This window comes from Electrona antarctica (assembly GCF_951216825.1).
Source record: "Electrona antarctica genome assembly, chromosome: 19".
NCBI classification, from domain to species: domain Eukaryota; kingdom Metazoa; phylum Chordata; class Actinopteri; order Myctophiformes; family Myctophidae; genus Electrona; species Electrona antarctica.
Genome location: NC_136800.1, coordinates 7789140 through 7803820, shown reverse-complemented (window position 1 = coordinate 7803820; position 14681 = coordinate 7789140). Strand labels below are relative to the sequence as shown.

General features: G+C 45.0%; 2 protein-coding genes across 3 annotated transcripts; one reads left to right on the top strand and one right to left on the bottom strand.

The window, feature by feature from the left end:
• Positions 1 to 806: 806 nt before the first annotated feature.
• Positions 807 to 2221, top strand: LOC306943810 (insulin-like growth factor-binding protein 1; the record flags this gene model as incomplete). The annotated part of the gene is made up of 4 exons (XM_079530335.1): positions 807 to 1164; positions 1325 to 1464; positions 1629 to 1757; positions 2093 to 2221. The coding sequence occupies 4 exons, from the start codon at positions 807 to 809 to the stop codon at positions 2219 to 2221; spliced, it is 756 nt and encodes a 251-aa protein (XP_079386461.1).
• A 1259-nt stretch (positions 2222 to 3480) lies between these two features.
• On the bottom strand, positions 3481 to 9701 carry LOC306912362 (insulin-like growth factor-binding protein 3). 2 transcript variants are annotated; one of them, XM_079488523.1, is made up of 5 exons: positions 9285 to 9701; positions 8134 to 8387; positions 7049 to 7168; positions 4669 to 4804; positions 3481 to 4626 (listed from the first exon to the last, which is right to left on the bottom strand). In XM_079488523.1, exons 1-4 carry the CDS (start codon positions 9655 to 9657, stop codon positions 4679 to 4681), a joined length of 873 nt encoding a protein of 290 aa, XP_079344649.1. In that variant the 5' UTR covers positions 9658 to 9701; the 3' UTR covers positions 3481 to 4626; positions 4669 to 4678. The 2 variants fall into 2 exon arrangements, with proteins under 2 accessions (XP_079344649.1, XP_079344648.1); XM_079488522.1 differs by having other exon boundaries at positions 3481 to 4804.
• Between the last annotated feature and the right edge of the window lie 4980 nt (positions 9702 to 14681).

The following is a 14681-nucleotide window of genomic DNA, read 5'->3' as shown; positions in this document are numbered from 1 at the left end:
GCACTTGTGTGCATTAAGCATACAGTGTGTAGTGGTGTCTAGAGTTCTGCCCAGATGGAGCCGTTATAAATACTACAACAACGACACAACCAATTACTACAGACTTGCTTTGCACAAACATGTTATGATCGCTGTACAGGATCCATAATACCAGGGTTATGCAATGCTAAAGGGGAATGATCTTGTTTTTGTGTCTGACTGACCTTCGAACACCTGACAAATAATGTAGTTTTGTTTGGGTTTTATTTATGAAGTGGTGCCTATTAAAAGCACATCAGCATCAAGCCTGATTTAATACAGTACTAGTCGTATGGAGCATAAATGAAGAATTACTTAACAATTGGAGTATCATTCACTACATGGTTCAACCATAACTAATATCTTATACAGTAAATCATTGAATATAAAGGCTCATGTATTTTCCCTTTTATTTGATTCATTTTCATAAAATGGTTTGTGACAGTTGCCACAACGTTGCAGGATGCAGTCATCGATTACGCGCCGTCAATGTTATCCAAAAACAATCTGTTTTGATGTAGGCTACTGACTTTATGTTCCTGAGTAAATATTGACAAGCCTGCACGTACTTCATGCAAGGGTCATCCACCCATTACAGCGGCTTCAAAAATATTTAATATCTTTACTCCCCGTGTCAAACATTAACCACGCTGGAGGCCAGATCGCTGTATAAATAGTCGTTTCGGGGGAAAACACTTCAGAAGGAAAACGACAGCCGGCAGCTTTAGATTACAAAACCCCCATTCCAACAGAAACAAAAAGGAACAACTTTTACCCGAGACCTGGAGATGTTTGGAATCTCTGGATTAAATCAGAAGCTGGTGCTTGTTGTGGCAGTTGTGCCTCTGACCCTCTTGGCGGTAGTGAGGACGTCACCGGTGGTGCGCCCGGAGCCCATCCGCTGCGCGCTCTGCACGCAGGACAAGCTCGACCAGTGTCCCGTCATCCCGTCGGGGTGCGAGCAGGTGCTGAGGGAGCCGGGCTGCGGCTGCTGCATGGCCTGTGCCCTGGAGGAAGGGGCGTCCTGCGGCGTCCACACGGCCCACTGCTCCGAGGGGCTCCGTTGCACTCCCAGACCCGGGGAGCCCAGACCTCTCCACGCCCTTACCAGAGGACAGGGAGTCTGCACTGAGGACCAGGGCCACGGTATAAAAAAAAATCCCATTTGTTTGAAGGGGTTCCCCTTTATATACACACGTATTTCTGTGTTCTTAGAAATGTTTCAGACTGGTGACCGCCACTGTGTTGGACATTCAAAGACAAACCTCTGGACGCTGCTAACTATTATTTTGTTTGACCTCCACAGAGGAAGCTGACGGAGTCCCTGACCACGGTTCTCTGCATTACCTCTTGGGGCTGAACGCGCCGCTAGAGCCACAGAATCCCGACGCCCAGGAGAGCATCAAGGCTAAAGTCAACGCTATCCTCACCAAACTGGTACAGCAGGTGAGAAACATCATGAATATGTCAACTTAACTAATTAAAAAATGCCATTCTTAGCTTGTATGTTGTTGTTCTGTCAACCATAGCCTAATTGTGCTTATGCATTTAGCATAATATACATAATCTGGCTCGCCCAGTGAGCTTTAACGGTCTATATCTTTTCTCAGGGCCCCTGTCATGTAGAACTCCACGCAGCACTGGACATGATAGCCAGTTCTCAGCAGAAACTAGGAGAGAAGTTCACCACTTTCTACCTACCCAACTGTGACAAGCATGGCTTCTACAAGTCCAAACAGGTGAGCGACTATATCAAAACTGCAACATATTACAGCACACAAATGGTGTACAGTCAAGAGTTAACCAAATAAAACCAGGAAAGCATCTGTCATTTTAGATTGTATACATTGGCTACTTCGTACCGCGCTGCAAGCTTGTACATCTGCTATTTTTTTATAGCAGATATAGCAAATTTTTTCTAATTAGCTAAGTGTTTTGAATTTTGAATTCCGAAATTGTTTAAGAACTATTGATTTAGAAGGCATTTGTAGAATCGGCCTTGCATTGTAATGGGTTGAATAACAAATATGGACCATGCCCTCATGCGTTTGTTTGTGTCTGTCTGTCTGTCCAGTGTGAGTCTTCTCTGGTCGGACGGCCTGCGCGCTGCTGGTGTGTGTCCTCCTGGAACGGGAAGAAGATCCCGGGTTCCAGTGACCTGCTGGGGGACTCAGCGCTGTGTCACCAAGAAGTTACTCACTGAAGCATGGACACTGCTGGCCAACAAAATGCACGGCGCGCACGCACGCACACACACACACACGCACACACACACACACACACACACACACACACACACACACACACACACACACACACACACACACACACACACACACACACACGCACGCACGCACATATATACACACACACACACACACCCACACACACACACAAGTTGACAAAATGGCACACACGTATACACAAGCAGTAAAGCACACAATATAAAATCCTATTTAAGACGTGTACCTTTGACTAAGTGCACGCATCAACAGTTATTTATTCAAAGCTGGTATATGCTGTCCAGCACGACCCATTTGTAATCTTTTGTTTTTTGTTTTTTAATGTTTGCCTGCTTTTTTTTTGTAAATAGGGCACAAATACTGTACATTTGTGTTTCTGACTAAATAACTCCTCTGCTTGAGACCACAGGTCTCCAGCTTTGCCAAGCCCATTTCAGTTTGAATAATAATTCAAGGGAGTGCTGTGCGTGCTACACAAAACAACACAGCTACTCATTCATACGGTGCTGTAGTGTATCTCGAGATCGATACATACTTAGTCGTACGACAGCGTCCCTCACCACAAAATACCGATCTACAAGCTCACAACCTCGTCGCAGCTTGTGGAGCTGATATTTTTGGCGCGGGACACCGTAGTTACCGTACGAGTAAGTATTCCTCGACGTTTCCTCAATGGCTATTGGGGGAAATACTTCAAGTGCCGCAAGTATGCGCACGACGGCCCAGCACAAACATATCAGGGCTCATCCAAGCCACTGTGCGGTTTGGTACGGGCCACTCTGAATTTGTCTACCTCTACTGGGGCTCTGCAGCTCTACAGGTTTAGCAAAGGTTCACTGACTGGATCCCTTCGCTGGTAGCTCTCCACAACCACGGTCCTCGCATCATAGGGCTGTTTGTTTGGTTCTGTCTTTCTTATGATGATGATGATGATGGTCTTTTATGTTCTCTCAGTGTGAATGTATTTATTATGATTCAGTGGGTTCATACTGTTGTTTTATGTTGAGGTCATGTACAGTATAGGCCTACTTGTTTCTGCCAAGAATGCTGCTATTACTTTTGTTGGAGGGGGGGGGGGGGGGGGGGGACCCAAAGTGTACATATTTATCTTCTAATAGTGTGGATGTACAGGTACAATAAATGTCATTATCATATGATCGTGTGTACATATTCATCCTTCCACCAGCAGCTAGGAGACGAGACAGAGACTGTCAAAACATCAGTTTATACTGCCTTTATTAATAGAAAATAGACCTCTGAGGGTTGCATTGTACATGCATACAGTACAGCATACAGTACATACAGTACAGCATATTTGCCTACACTTAGGCACTTGCACGTGATCCAAAATGATCACTGAAAACACTAACCAATGAAAGGGTGCACACAGGTAAGATAACGGTTTGTAGCCTTTATCTCAATGATTCAGCTTATGCAAACGGACAGAAACAAAACAATGACCACAGTATTGATTATGGGCAATGTCCTCTGTTTACTCGACATCCCGCCAGCATAACAAGTGTACACGCACTGCTGTGTATCGAGCTGCACAGAACCAGTCATGTCCAACTCCCCTTGAACGATCTGCGAGGAGCAGGTAGTGACCGTTAAGTAAATTGTTTTGCGAAATGTACCCATTCGCGTAGAATTAAGAATGTATAAATGCAACAGCTGAGGCACTGCGCTGCATCATAAGGCCCCGTCATGAGGCCCTGGCCTCAACAGCACTCATATGCCTGATTGAGAAAGACACTTTTTATACAGCATACCTTGTATGTCTGCCTTGCTAGCACTCAAGAGTAAAGACTCTCTCTCACTCTCTCACACACACACACACAATAAATCGTAACAAATGCACTCAATACACAATCACAAGCATACGAATACGATTACACATCACGAGCATGCACACGTGTATAGTGCCACATAATTGTGCGTAAATGTAGAGCCCTCCGATCAATGTTTGTGACAAGTATAAAAGTCTCTGGAATCAAGTGTGTGATAATCAGACCAGGGCTTCTGAGATTTAAAACAAAAACATTAATCAGGAAGTGTGTCTCCTTCTTAAGAGGCCGACCGGGGCTTGTCTTGACCCGTAAAGCTTATAAAGAATACATCCCAACATGCACTCGTGTGTAAGGGGGAGAATGTCTGTGGCATGAGGAGTCCTTTTTTTTCCTCTTTGCGATCTCCCGCTGTTGTCTCTCTGTCCCGCCTCGGTTAAGGCCGGGTCCCACGGGCACACAGATAACATGGCAGCCATATGTTTTCCTGGCTGAGCCATCTCTTGACCCTCGCTTCCAACATCTTCCATCTCTACCAATGTGTTTACAGTACTTCTGGCTCTTTCTTTCTTTCTCTCTCTCTCTCTAGACCTCCCTCCCTCCCCGTCTCCCTCTCTCCCTACTTCTCTAGTTCTATTGGCTCTCTGAGATGTAGTGCTGGGCGTCTCCTCTGTCCTTCCCGTCAAATCCTGGCAACGGCTGTCCATATTTGTCCACACACCAGCAGAAGCCTCGCTTTCTTCCTTTGGATGGACGACACTGCGAAGGAAAGAAGGGACTATAGTTGAATAAAGAGGAACAAAACACGCAAAAAGACACACAATACCATCCCTGTTAGATATTCTATATTGTTGTGTTGGGCAGAAATCCTGTAGCTCATAAATGTATTTTACATTCTACAGTCGTGATGCGATGCATTGAGCTAGTAGATTGCTATTTTCCCTATTGTTTTTTAAGTTATTTTTTCCCCCATTTCTTGAAAAGCGACGTTTTTGGACATTTTCCACACGACAGAAGCAATACAAAAGTCAACGGCCCGGTTGACTCAGTGAGGCAGAGCAGTGGTATAGTTGAGAGGAATTAACGTCCAGATTGTGCTGAGTAGATACAGACTTGGCTATCCAACCCGCTGTGGTATTTTGAGCCGCTTTTATGGTCTACCTCCTGTTACACACACATATAGAGACCTTAAAGGTAAACAGAAACCTGGTAAAATATTTGCTTAGTCCCGTTTGTGAACAACTGAGAACCAAGATCTATTTTCAGAAGCTAGTGGCCAGTACAAATCATCTGTTGCTGATTATACCCCACAGCTCCAAATTATGGGTACTACAAATGACTTACAGAGTCGGTGGAGCTAACCCAAGGGCTGTTATTTTACTGCCAATTTTACTAAAGGTCAACCTCTACTCTAGTAAAACATGCAGCCATTCATTTGAAGGGCAAAAGCATGCTTTTCTGCTGCTGCTGCTACGCAGGGAAGTCAAAGCCTATCAGCATGGAAGTCGCCCCTGTTCTGTCCAGCATCACAGGGGGATTTGTCCAGACATCTATTTTACAATTTACAATTTACGATTTACAATCAGACCACTAAGGCCCAAACCACACCAATGCAACTAGTTGCAACTCCTTGCAACAAAACAGTTTAAAGGACATGGCATACCAAAGCAACTCCTTGCAACTGCCATTGGGGATAATGGTTGCATGCAACTACATGTAACTACTCGCAACCTTTTTGATTGCAAGGAGTTGCATGGCGAAATGGCGAATCATTGGTGTGGTTTTGGCCTAAGTCACTGCTGCTACGTACAGAACACAGTTTGAGGGGTGAGATGACTGTCTGTCCACAATTTTAAATGAAATGTTATTTCATGGCTGCTACAGCAGTAGAACACATGCTGTACATTTTGCCCCGGGTAAATAAACAAACAAAATTACGCTTTTTGATGTGCGCCTGACAAAGAGACATTACATAATGATGCATGGAGGAAACATGAGTGCAATAGATCTAGAATCTGTTTACACCAAAATTACACCGAGTTCCATTGTGTGCATTCCTCTAAACCTAAATTGACTGCTAATAAGAAATGTTTTGAGCTTCAGCTTGGATAGTCACACAACCCTCCAAAGTAAACTGACAGACATGAAATACGTGCCACTCCCTCAGCGCCCCGAGGGCTCTGGTCGGCACACTATGTCCATTCTACATAAACAAAGACAATGAGTCTGGCGTGGGGATGCTGGTTATGAGATGATTGCAGGTCAAGGAGAACACTTCCATTAGTGCAGGAGGAGAGACTTGCTATGTAATAAGAAATGCTGCGCTGGTGATGCTGTTGAGCGGGGAGACCTTAAGTGGCTCCATATGAATGCGTCAGAACCACTCGTTTATTACAAACCAATCGTGGGTGGACCACGCGAACGTGAGGTACGGCTGCAGCTCTATTTCTGTGCCTGCTTCGCGAAAGTCCAGCAATTATGAGGCGAGTGCGTCGGGTGCCGGCGGCCACCTTGACGTCTGTCTCCCTGGGAGGGTTCCCGTAAAACGGCCCTGTCGTACCCAGCCGTCAGACAGCCCCACTGGGGTTTGGCCCCTGTGGTTGCTGTCTCCAGAGCCAGCGGCTGGGGTCTACCTCACTGGTGTGGTGTTTCAATGATGAGGCTCTAATAACTACCAGCGGACTTACAGGAGGACAACTAGCTTATACCAATCTGTAATTGGGCTGCTGCAGACCTAAATCTAAGCTGCGCTGGAGTCACTCTATGCACTGCAGCGCTGGATGTTTGTTAATGAGGACGTGCAAGAGTGGTCTGTCGGGTTGACATTCAAATAATGTCCCCTATATTTCACCTTATGTAAAATTGTGTTATTTGTTGTTTTGTGATCATGTTGTACTCGGGGGCCAGGGCGTCCTTGAAAAAGAGAGCATGCTCTCAATGGTCTTCCCTGAATAAGGTTAATATAAAATGTAGGCCTAAATATATTTTTTCTGGTTTTATTACCTGTTTTTTCTTATAGAAGCCCTGCTTGTCGCAGTTTGGTATGCGGAACCCTCTGGGGTTGAGAATGTCTGTGACCTTGAGGCTGTTGAGAATGCTCTCCATCTCTCTCCGACATGGACCCTGCAGAAGGAAGAACATGCATGATAACTCAAATTCTAATTTCACTGAAATCATAAACAAAGTTGTAAGAACACAGGTGTTATATATGGGTTAGGGTTAGTGTAAGAACACAGGTGCAACAAGATCATTTCAGGTAAGGGGCACCACACAACACAGCTCTTACATAAACAACGGTGGCCACTGGCCACAATATGAAAAAGGTGACTAATTGGAAATAAATTCATCAGGCCAACTTGTGGGGGTTTATGAGTTTTCTAAAGCTGCTTAAAGCTGCTTAAAACTCTTAACACTTCACACAAAGGGAGGTGAAGTGCATTAAAAACACCCCAAGAAGGAGCTGACAGGGTTGGCCTCAAGTCCAAGTACTTCAGCCACTAATCAAAGCAGCTAGTAAAACACTTTCAATCAGCTTGCATTCTACAGTATTTTGGGAATGTTACTATAGGCAACAATGTTCAATTTTTTTTTTTAAACTAGCACATCTACCAGATCACAACACATTGCAATGTGACGCCTTGGGAATTTATATCCTCTATTTTGACCACGTGACACCGCCGTATGATGAAGTATAAAATAGGGCTTAAGTGGTTAAAGCCCATTCCTTGTGTGCACTCTCTTCTCTGGCCAAAGTGAAGATCAAAATAGCTGCAGGACTTCCAAGCTTCCAAACAGGCAGTCACATTGGCCAATCCATCATCCGCTTGCTCTCTGTACGCCCGGCACGCGGACGCCTTGTGGCCAAACAACCGACTGACCCAGGTCAGCCACAGGGCCACCGTGCCCACTCTGGCTGCCGTGCCATTCTACTGCTGGCCAATGCCTGCCCGCCGTCAGCACCGCTATACCCAAACATTTCATCACCCGCAGTCAGAGGGAGAACACAAACACCAAAACGCATGGGGGAGAGGAGAAAAACATTCCCCAGTAGGCTCTGTGGGGGGAAAAATATTGGTTCTAGTACTTACATACTCAGGCTCCTGTTTGGTCTCCAAAGAGAAGTTCTGCTGGTCTGTGCTGAGTGGTCCGGGGAGTTCCTCCATTTTGAAGCTCTGGGCTTTCTTTGCCTGTTCCCGCCTAAGAACTTCTGTCTTGGATGAGTGGAAAAAGGGGTGAAGTGGCAGTCTTGCGAATGCGATGGGTTTGCGAGTGCTGTAAGGGGCTGGGACTGGAAGGCCAGGGCTGGTGGAATTGCGGTCTTCTGGATTTTGAACATTCTCTGCTGAAGTTTAAAAAAAAAACACACACATGGCTGCACACTGAAATTCAATTTCCAAGATCATTATTTATGTTGTTATCGAATATAGGCTATCGAATATAGGCTATCAGCTGTTTTTTTAGGGTTAGTTTTTGTAAGTCCATAAAGCCAATGAACAGTTGTGGAGCTCTTTTCAAAAGGCCAAATAAAATCTACTTTAAGAATCAATTACTTAGAGGATAAAGATTGGGATTTTCTCCTTATGATTTTTGACTGGAAATTAAGAACTATGAATGTATCACTTTTCAACCCAAAAGTATGAATTTCTGTGAATTGTCTTCCAGTTGATTGAAGTATTTATTAACAGTTTGCAGAATTAGCCTACAGTACATTTCAAGCACAACTCAATACAAAAACTGTTAACTGTGGACGACACCATAGCATTTACACTTGTTTACAAATAGGGTCCACCATTTTCAATTCATCAGAACAAGTTTACATGTTAGAGAATAAAACGCCATCTCTGGGAGTATTCTAATATCAACATCACCCTGCATCAAAATGAAAAAATTAGAGGCAGCTAAAGACCTACAGTATTCCAACAGACCAAAACAAATTAGGCTAGTGAGCTGCTGAGCTCTGAGCTGCACCCCACTGTTGTCTCCTCCTCCCCCTCGATTATCATCTTCATGGCTAAAAGTAATAAATCAAGTCAACTGTCAAAATATGCAATAGCCTACAGCACAGCTTACATGCACGTGCCTATAAGTGTTTAAATATGCGCTCATTTACTGTCTAAAAATAAAAATGCAACCCAAAAGACGATTTAATTCAAATTGGAACTTCGTTGATCCCCAAATTAGCTTTAGGATATAGGCAGGCAGGCAGGCTGATAGATAATGCATGATGCGCAACACTTACCTGGTAATTCATTGACCGGAGGTAAGGCTCCAGTGGTTAGTTTCTTGCTGGTGGCGTTTGCGCAGATTCCGCGACCCTCCAGCAGAGCCTGCAGGGGTTTGGTTTCGCCGGGTTGATGTTGACAGGTCAACCCGGAGCCGCATCGCCCCGTGTACACCCCGCACGGCTGTCCAGACGCGAGCGCGCAAGTCATGCAGCAACCGCAGCCCGGCTCGCGGACTCTCTCGGCGCAATCCTTGGGCAAAGGCTTGCACGAAAGCCGCGCTCCTGCGTCACATGGCTCGCATCGTATCACCGGTCCAATTGCACCTGATCGTCGCGAGAACGATGTCAGAACAAAGGTCATGCAAAGTGTTCTCAAACAGGTGTCCATCGTCGTTAATGGAGACGTGTAGATTGTCTAGGAAGGTGAGTACACTGACTGTCTGTCTGTGAGACTTTGTAACTTGACGCTTGTCTCATTCACATAAAGCCACTCAACAAAACATCTCAATATATAGACCCAGCCACTGTAGTCACACCCCCCGAATGGCTTGCGGTCTGGTGATGGGTTGCTTAGAGTGGATGGCTGCTGCTTGGTTATTCCGGTTAAAACCATTAAGATATGTTGGTGTCTTGGTATGTATTTATCCATGGTTTTTAAATAAAGTCTTGAAATAGCACTGTTGGTGTAGCTGACGTAGAGTACTATGAATTAAAATCAATGTAATCATTATTTCATCCTAATAAGTCTGTGCTATAAATAATCCTTGACAAGCCTATTTGAAAAGTTCAAGGAATGCTGTTCAGCTTTAGTTTTTGTCAATAGTATACTTACACATTAAGTCACCTCAAATTGCAGAAATAAAATAAAGTAAAATAAACACCAGAATGTGCCGAGAATGCATATTCCTTGCTTTGAAAAACACACAAGTCCAAAACCGAGGGTTATTATGGGCTAAAACATCAAAATTGCATCAAATTGCCTGTGCCTCAGTGCCTGTATTTCTCTCATTTAAATAGCCTACCTTTAGAAGGTATCTCTCCTTTAAGCTGGCCATGATTCTCAGATGAATGCAGTGGTCAGCAGTGGAGATATTAAAAACGAGCCCTTCCCCGCCCATTCATTTCCTGACTTATTTTTACCTGTGCTTATTTAAACCACATAGTGTTTCTCAGAATGTCACAGCCTGAGATGCCATGTGAGAAAGGAGCCATATGACTCCAGGCAAAAGTAGCGTGTGTGTGTGTGTGTGTGTGTGTGTGTGTGTGTGTGTGTGTGTGTGTGTGTGTGTGTGTGTGTGTGTGTGTGTGTGTGTGTGTGTGTGTGTGTGTGTGTGTGTGTGTGTGTGTGTGTGCGAGAGAGAGAGCACACACGTGCGTTTAAGTCCATTCATGCTGAGCAAAGAAACGGCACATGACCCTAGATGACCTCTGTTTCATATAGGCTTAACTGCAGCCTTTGAAACCACAATACGTAAGTAGATTATTTCAACCCTTGATAGAACATGAATATTGCACATGTATGTAAGTACATCAAATGAAACTGTATAAAACATTCACATGAAATGGATGTACAAATCATAAAATACTCATCTAAATACAAACACCTGTATCATTTCATCTAGGCCTATACTGCAGCTTTGGCTTGTTGCAGACTTCAGGAGACGCATGTCATACATAAACGTGTCTTATGTTTTTTTAAGTGTTGCTCTTCCCTTTCTGTGTTTTGCCATCATCATGTGACCACAACAACACGTTATTTTGAGAACATTATCCTCTTGGCTCTCTAATAATGGTGTATAACTTAGGTCACCAGATATAATGGCACCTCTCATCACCTCATGCTCTTATGCAATGGTGGAAAAAGAACCGTTAGCCTACTTAAGAAAAAGTAGGCTACTAATACTGCAATGTAGCACTACTCTGTTACTCTGTTAAGTCGTCTGGTAATCAAAGTTTACTCGAGACGCTATTGGTATCAAAATGTAGGCTACTTAATGTACCAAAAGTATAATGTACTCATTATGCTGAATGTCCCATTTCACATGTTCAAAATGTATACAAGTCATTTGAAGATAGCAGATTTACAAGCAAACAATGCGTCGCATCTTTTAGATCGGCTATTTTCAAATGGCCGAAATGTGTGTATAGGGCTGAAGTGATTAATGTATGTTTTGTAATAATAATCTCAATGTACAAAGTAACTAAAGTTGTCAAATAATTGTAGTGGAGTAAAAGTACAATATTTGGATCCGAGATCTAGTGGAGTAGAAATAATGATTGGAAATTGGAAATACTAAAGTAAAGTACAAATACCTCAAAATTTTACTTAGGTAATAGGTACAGTACTATTTACTATACTTTCCACCACTATAATGTCACCTCTCATCACCTCATGCTCTTATGTCCTAGCTGCCCTGGACAGACACAAAGCCAGATTCATACCTACTGCTGCCCTGTTCAGACACAAAGCCAGATTCATACCTACTGCTGCCCTGGACAGACACAAAGCCAGATTCATACCTACTGCTGCCCTGGACAGACACAAAGCCAGATTCATACCTACTGCTGCCCTGGACAGACACAAAGCCAGATTCATACCTACTGCTGCCCTGGACAGACACAAAGCCAGATTCATACCTACTGCTGCCCTGGACAGACACAAAGCCAGATTCATACCTACTGCTGCCCTGGACAGACACAAAGCCAGATTCATACCTACTGCTGCCCTGGACAGACACAAAGCCAGATTCATACCTACTGCTGCCCTGTTCAGACACAAAGCCAGATTCATACCTACTGCTGCCCTGGACAGACACAAAGCCAGATTCATACCTACTGCTGCCCTGGACAGACACAAAGCCAGATTCATACCTACTGCTGCCCTGGACAGACACAAAGCCAGATTCATACCTACGACTTCGTCGCACGGCAGCGTCATGGCGCCGAAAATAGCCGACCTACAAGCTAACAAGGCGTCGCATCCATAGTGAGCTTGTAGGTCTGCAATTGTTGGCTCACAACGCAGTCATGGGACGGAGCATAAATTAGGCATTATTACTGCATGCATTGGTGTGAGCCAGGTCTTAAATTGGCCCTCACGTCTTGCGGGGCCTGATAACACCTGGTGTGGAAGTTGGAGGACTTCCCTCCTGGGCTGGGCTTTCCTAAAAATGGAACGACGACGATCCTAGGGTTAAGATCCATTGGTAAACCAAGCCCTTGTGTGGACCAGATGTAATGGGCAAGGACTGGAAAGACGCTGAGGCTCATGAGGCTCATTTTTGAACCACTGGATTGGTTAGTGAGTGGTTAGTATACTTGCTATTTATTCCCAGTATCAACGTCCTCCGTGCCAACATCTAATGCGGCATTTGGCCTATAAATGTCACTCAAGGGGACTTCCCCATAGGCGGAATGGGGAAGTCAGTGTGATTTATGCTTCGTCATATGGCCGCGTCGGTGCAGATTTCCCAATAAAAAACGTGACGCATATGGGCTTTACTGGGAGTGTGATGGAATCACTGTTAGAGAATGCAGAGACGCATGTGCATCTCTACCACATGCCACACGTGCGTGCACACACACACACACACACACACACACACACACACACACACACACACACACACACACACACACACACACACACACACACACACACACACACACACACACACACACACACACACACACACACACACACACACACACACACACACACACACACACACACACACACACACACACACACACACACACACACAGAGAGAGAAGTGTGTCTCTGATCTCGTTAAGATGTGCGACATTGTTGAGCATGTTCTGGTTCTTTGTCGTTAGTGCTGCAAAACAGCCCTTAAAATAAGGAGACGTGCCAAACATGCAAGTGGGAAATTCCTGAGTAATAGCATCTCTAGTGTTGTTTCTTTTTTTCCTTCTTTTTTTGTCTGCTATTAATTGGTTGCAGATGAGAGAAGGAATATAGCAGCGCAGAAATGTCCAAAATACCTCTAAAGAATAACAGCAGGAGAGGCGAGGTGTACAGGTCCTCTTTGTGCTTCGGGTTTCTTGGAAGGCAATGTCAATTCAGTTGCCAGCAAGCCCTGGCGTCCTGCCGCCTGTTAACAGACAGGTCTACAGCACAGTGGAATGCCAAACATTTGTTTCATATGCTGAAAAAAAAAAAGCCTGCTGATTTTCCTCCCTCTCCTCCGGTCGTAGCTCTGTGGAAGGGGGTCTCTCAGCCACCTGCGCATATTCGGCATACTTTAGGATAGCATTGGGCACCCGGCTGTAATGTATTGGAAGGTCTCGCAACTGGAATGTGGTCCCGCAGTGCAGCCACTCTATAAAGAGGGAGTGTGAAGAATGTGCTTTTTACACACAGGATATTACTGTACATGTGTTTAACATAACCTGCTGTCAGAGGCAACTGCCTGTCAAATCCTAATCCCCAATCGAATTTTACAGCTTGTAAGACAATTTGGACAAGTCAACTACACTTGCATGGGAGTTGGGTAGAATATACATACGCAAAATTACGCATATTATATATACTTTATATATCCATCCATGAATCCATCCATACATCTTCAACCGTTTATCCGTAGTCGGGTCACGGGGGCAACAGCTCCACCAGAGAGCTCCAGACTTCCCTCTCCAGAGCAACATTAGTCCATTTTGGACTGATCCTTAGTCTGCCTGGGGGTCTCCTTCCAGTGGGACGTGCATCGAGGACCTCCCTTGGGAGACGCTCGAGAGGCATCCTTACCAGATGCCCAAACCACCTAAGCTGACTCCTTTCCAAGCGAAGAAGCAGTCTCTCAGACTGAACTTCTCATCCCCATCTCCAAGGGAGATGCCAGCCACCTCCAGAGAAAACTCATTTCTGCCGCTTGTATCCGTGATCTTCATACCATAGGTGAGAGTAGGAACAAAGATTGCTCTGTAGACAGAGAGCTTTGCCTTCTGGCTCAGCTGTCTTTTCATCACAACAGTGCGGTACAGCGATTGCAATACCACCCCTGCCGCTCCGATTCTCCGGTTGATCTTCTCCGTCCTCCCCTCACTTGTGAACAAGACCACGAGATACTTAAACTCCTTCACCTGGGGCAATGTCTCATTCCCTACTTGGACTGCACAATCCATCGGTTTCCTGATGAGAACCATGGCCTCAGATTTGGAGATGCCAGCCGCCGTACGTGGACTGTGAACCGGTCCAGTGAGAGCTGGAGGTCTCGGACCGATGGTGCCATCAGGACCACATGAGGACCACAAAAAGCAGTGAAGCAACCCTATAGCTCACCCAACCGTGTACCCTCTCCACCACGACTTCGCCTCGAAATCCTGTCCATGAGAATCCACCAAGGATCCAAATAGACCCTCATAGGTCTGTAACTCTGAGAATGTAGGCTA

Bases quoted from the DNA above. Each gene is read 5' to 3' on its own strand.
- LOC306912362 (XM_079488522.1), bottom strand. From the start codon at position 9,657: ATGGACACCTGTTTGAGAACACTTTGCATGACCTTTGTTCTGACATCG. The intron at 8,388-9,284 runs GTAAGTGTTGCG...TTTAAACTTCAG, and splicing joins TCCGGTCAATGAATTACCAG to CAGAGAATGTTCAAAATCCA. The intron at 4,805-7,048 runs GTAATAAAACCA...TTTCCTTCGCAG, and splicing joins GCTTCTATAAGAAAAAACAG to TGTCGTCCATCCAAAGGAAG.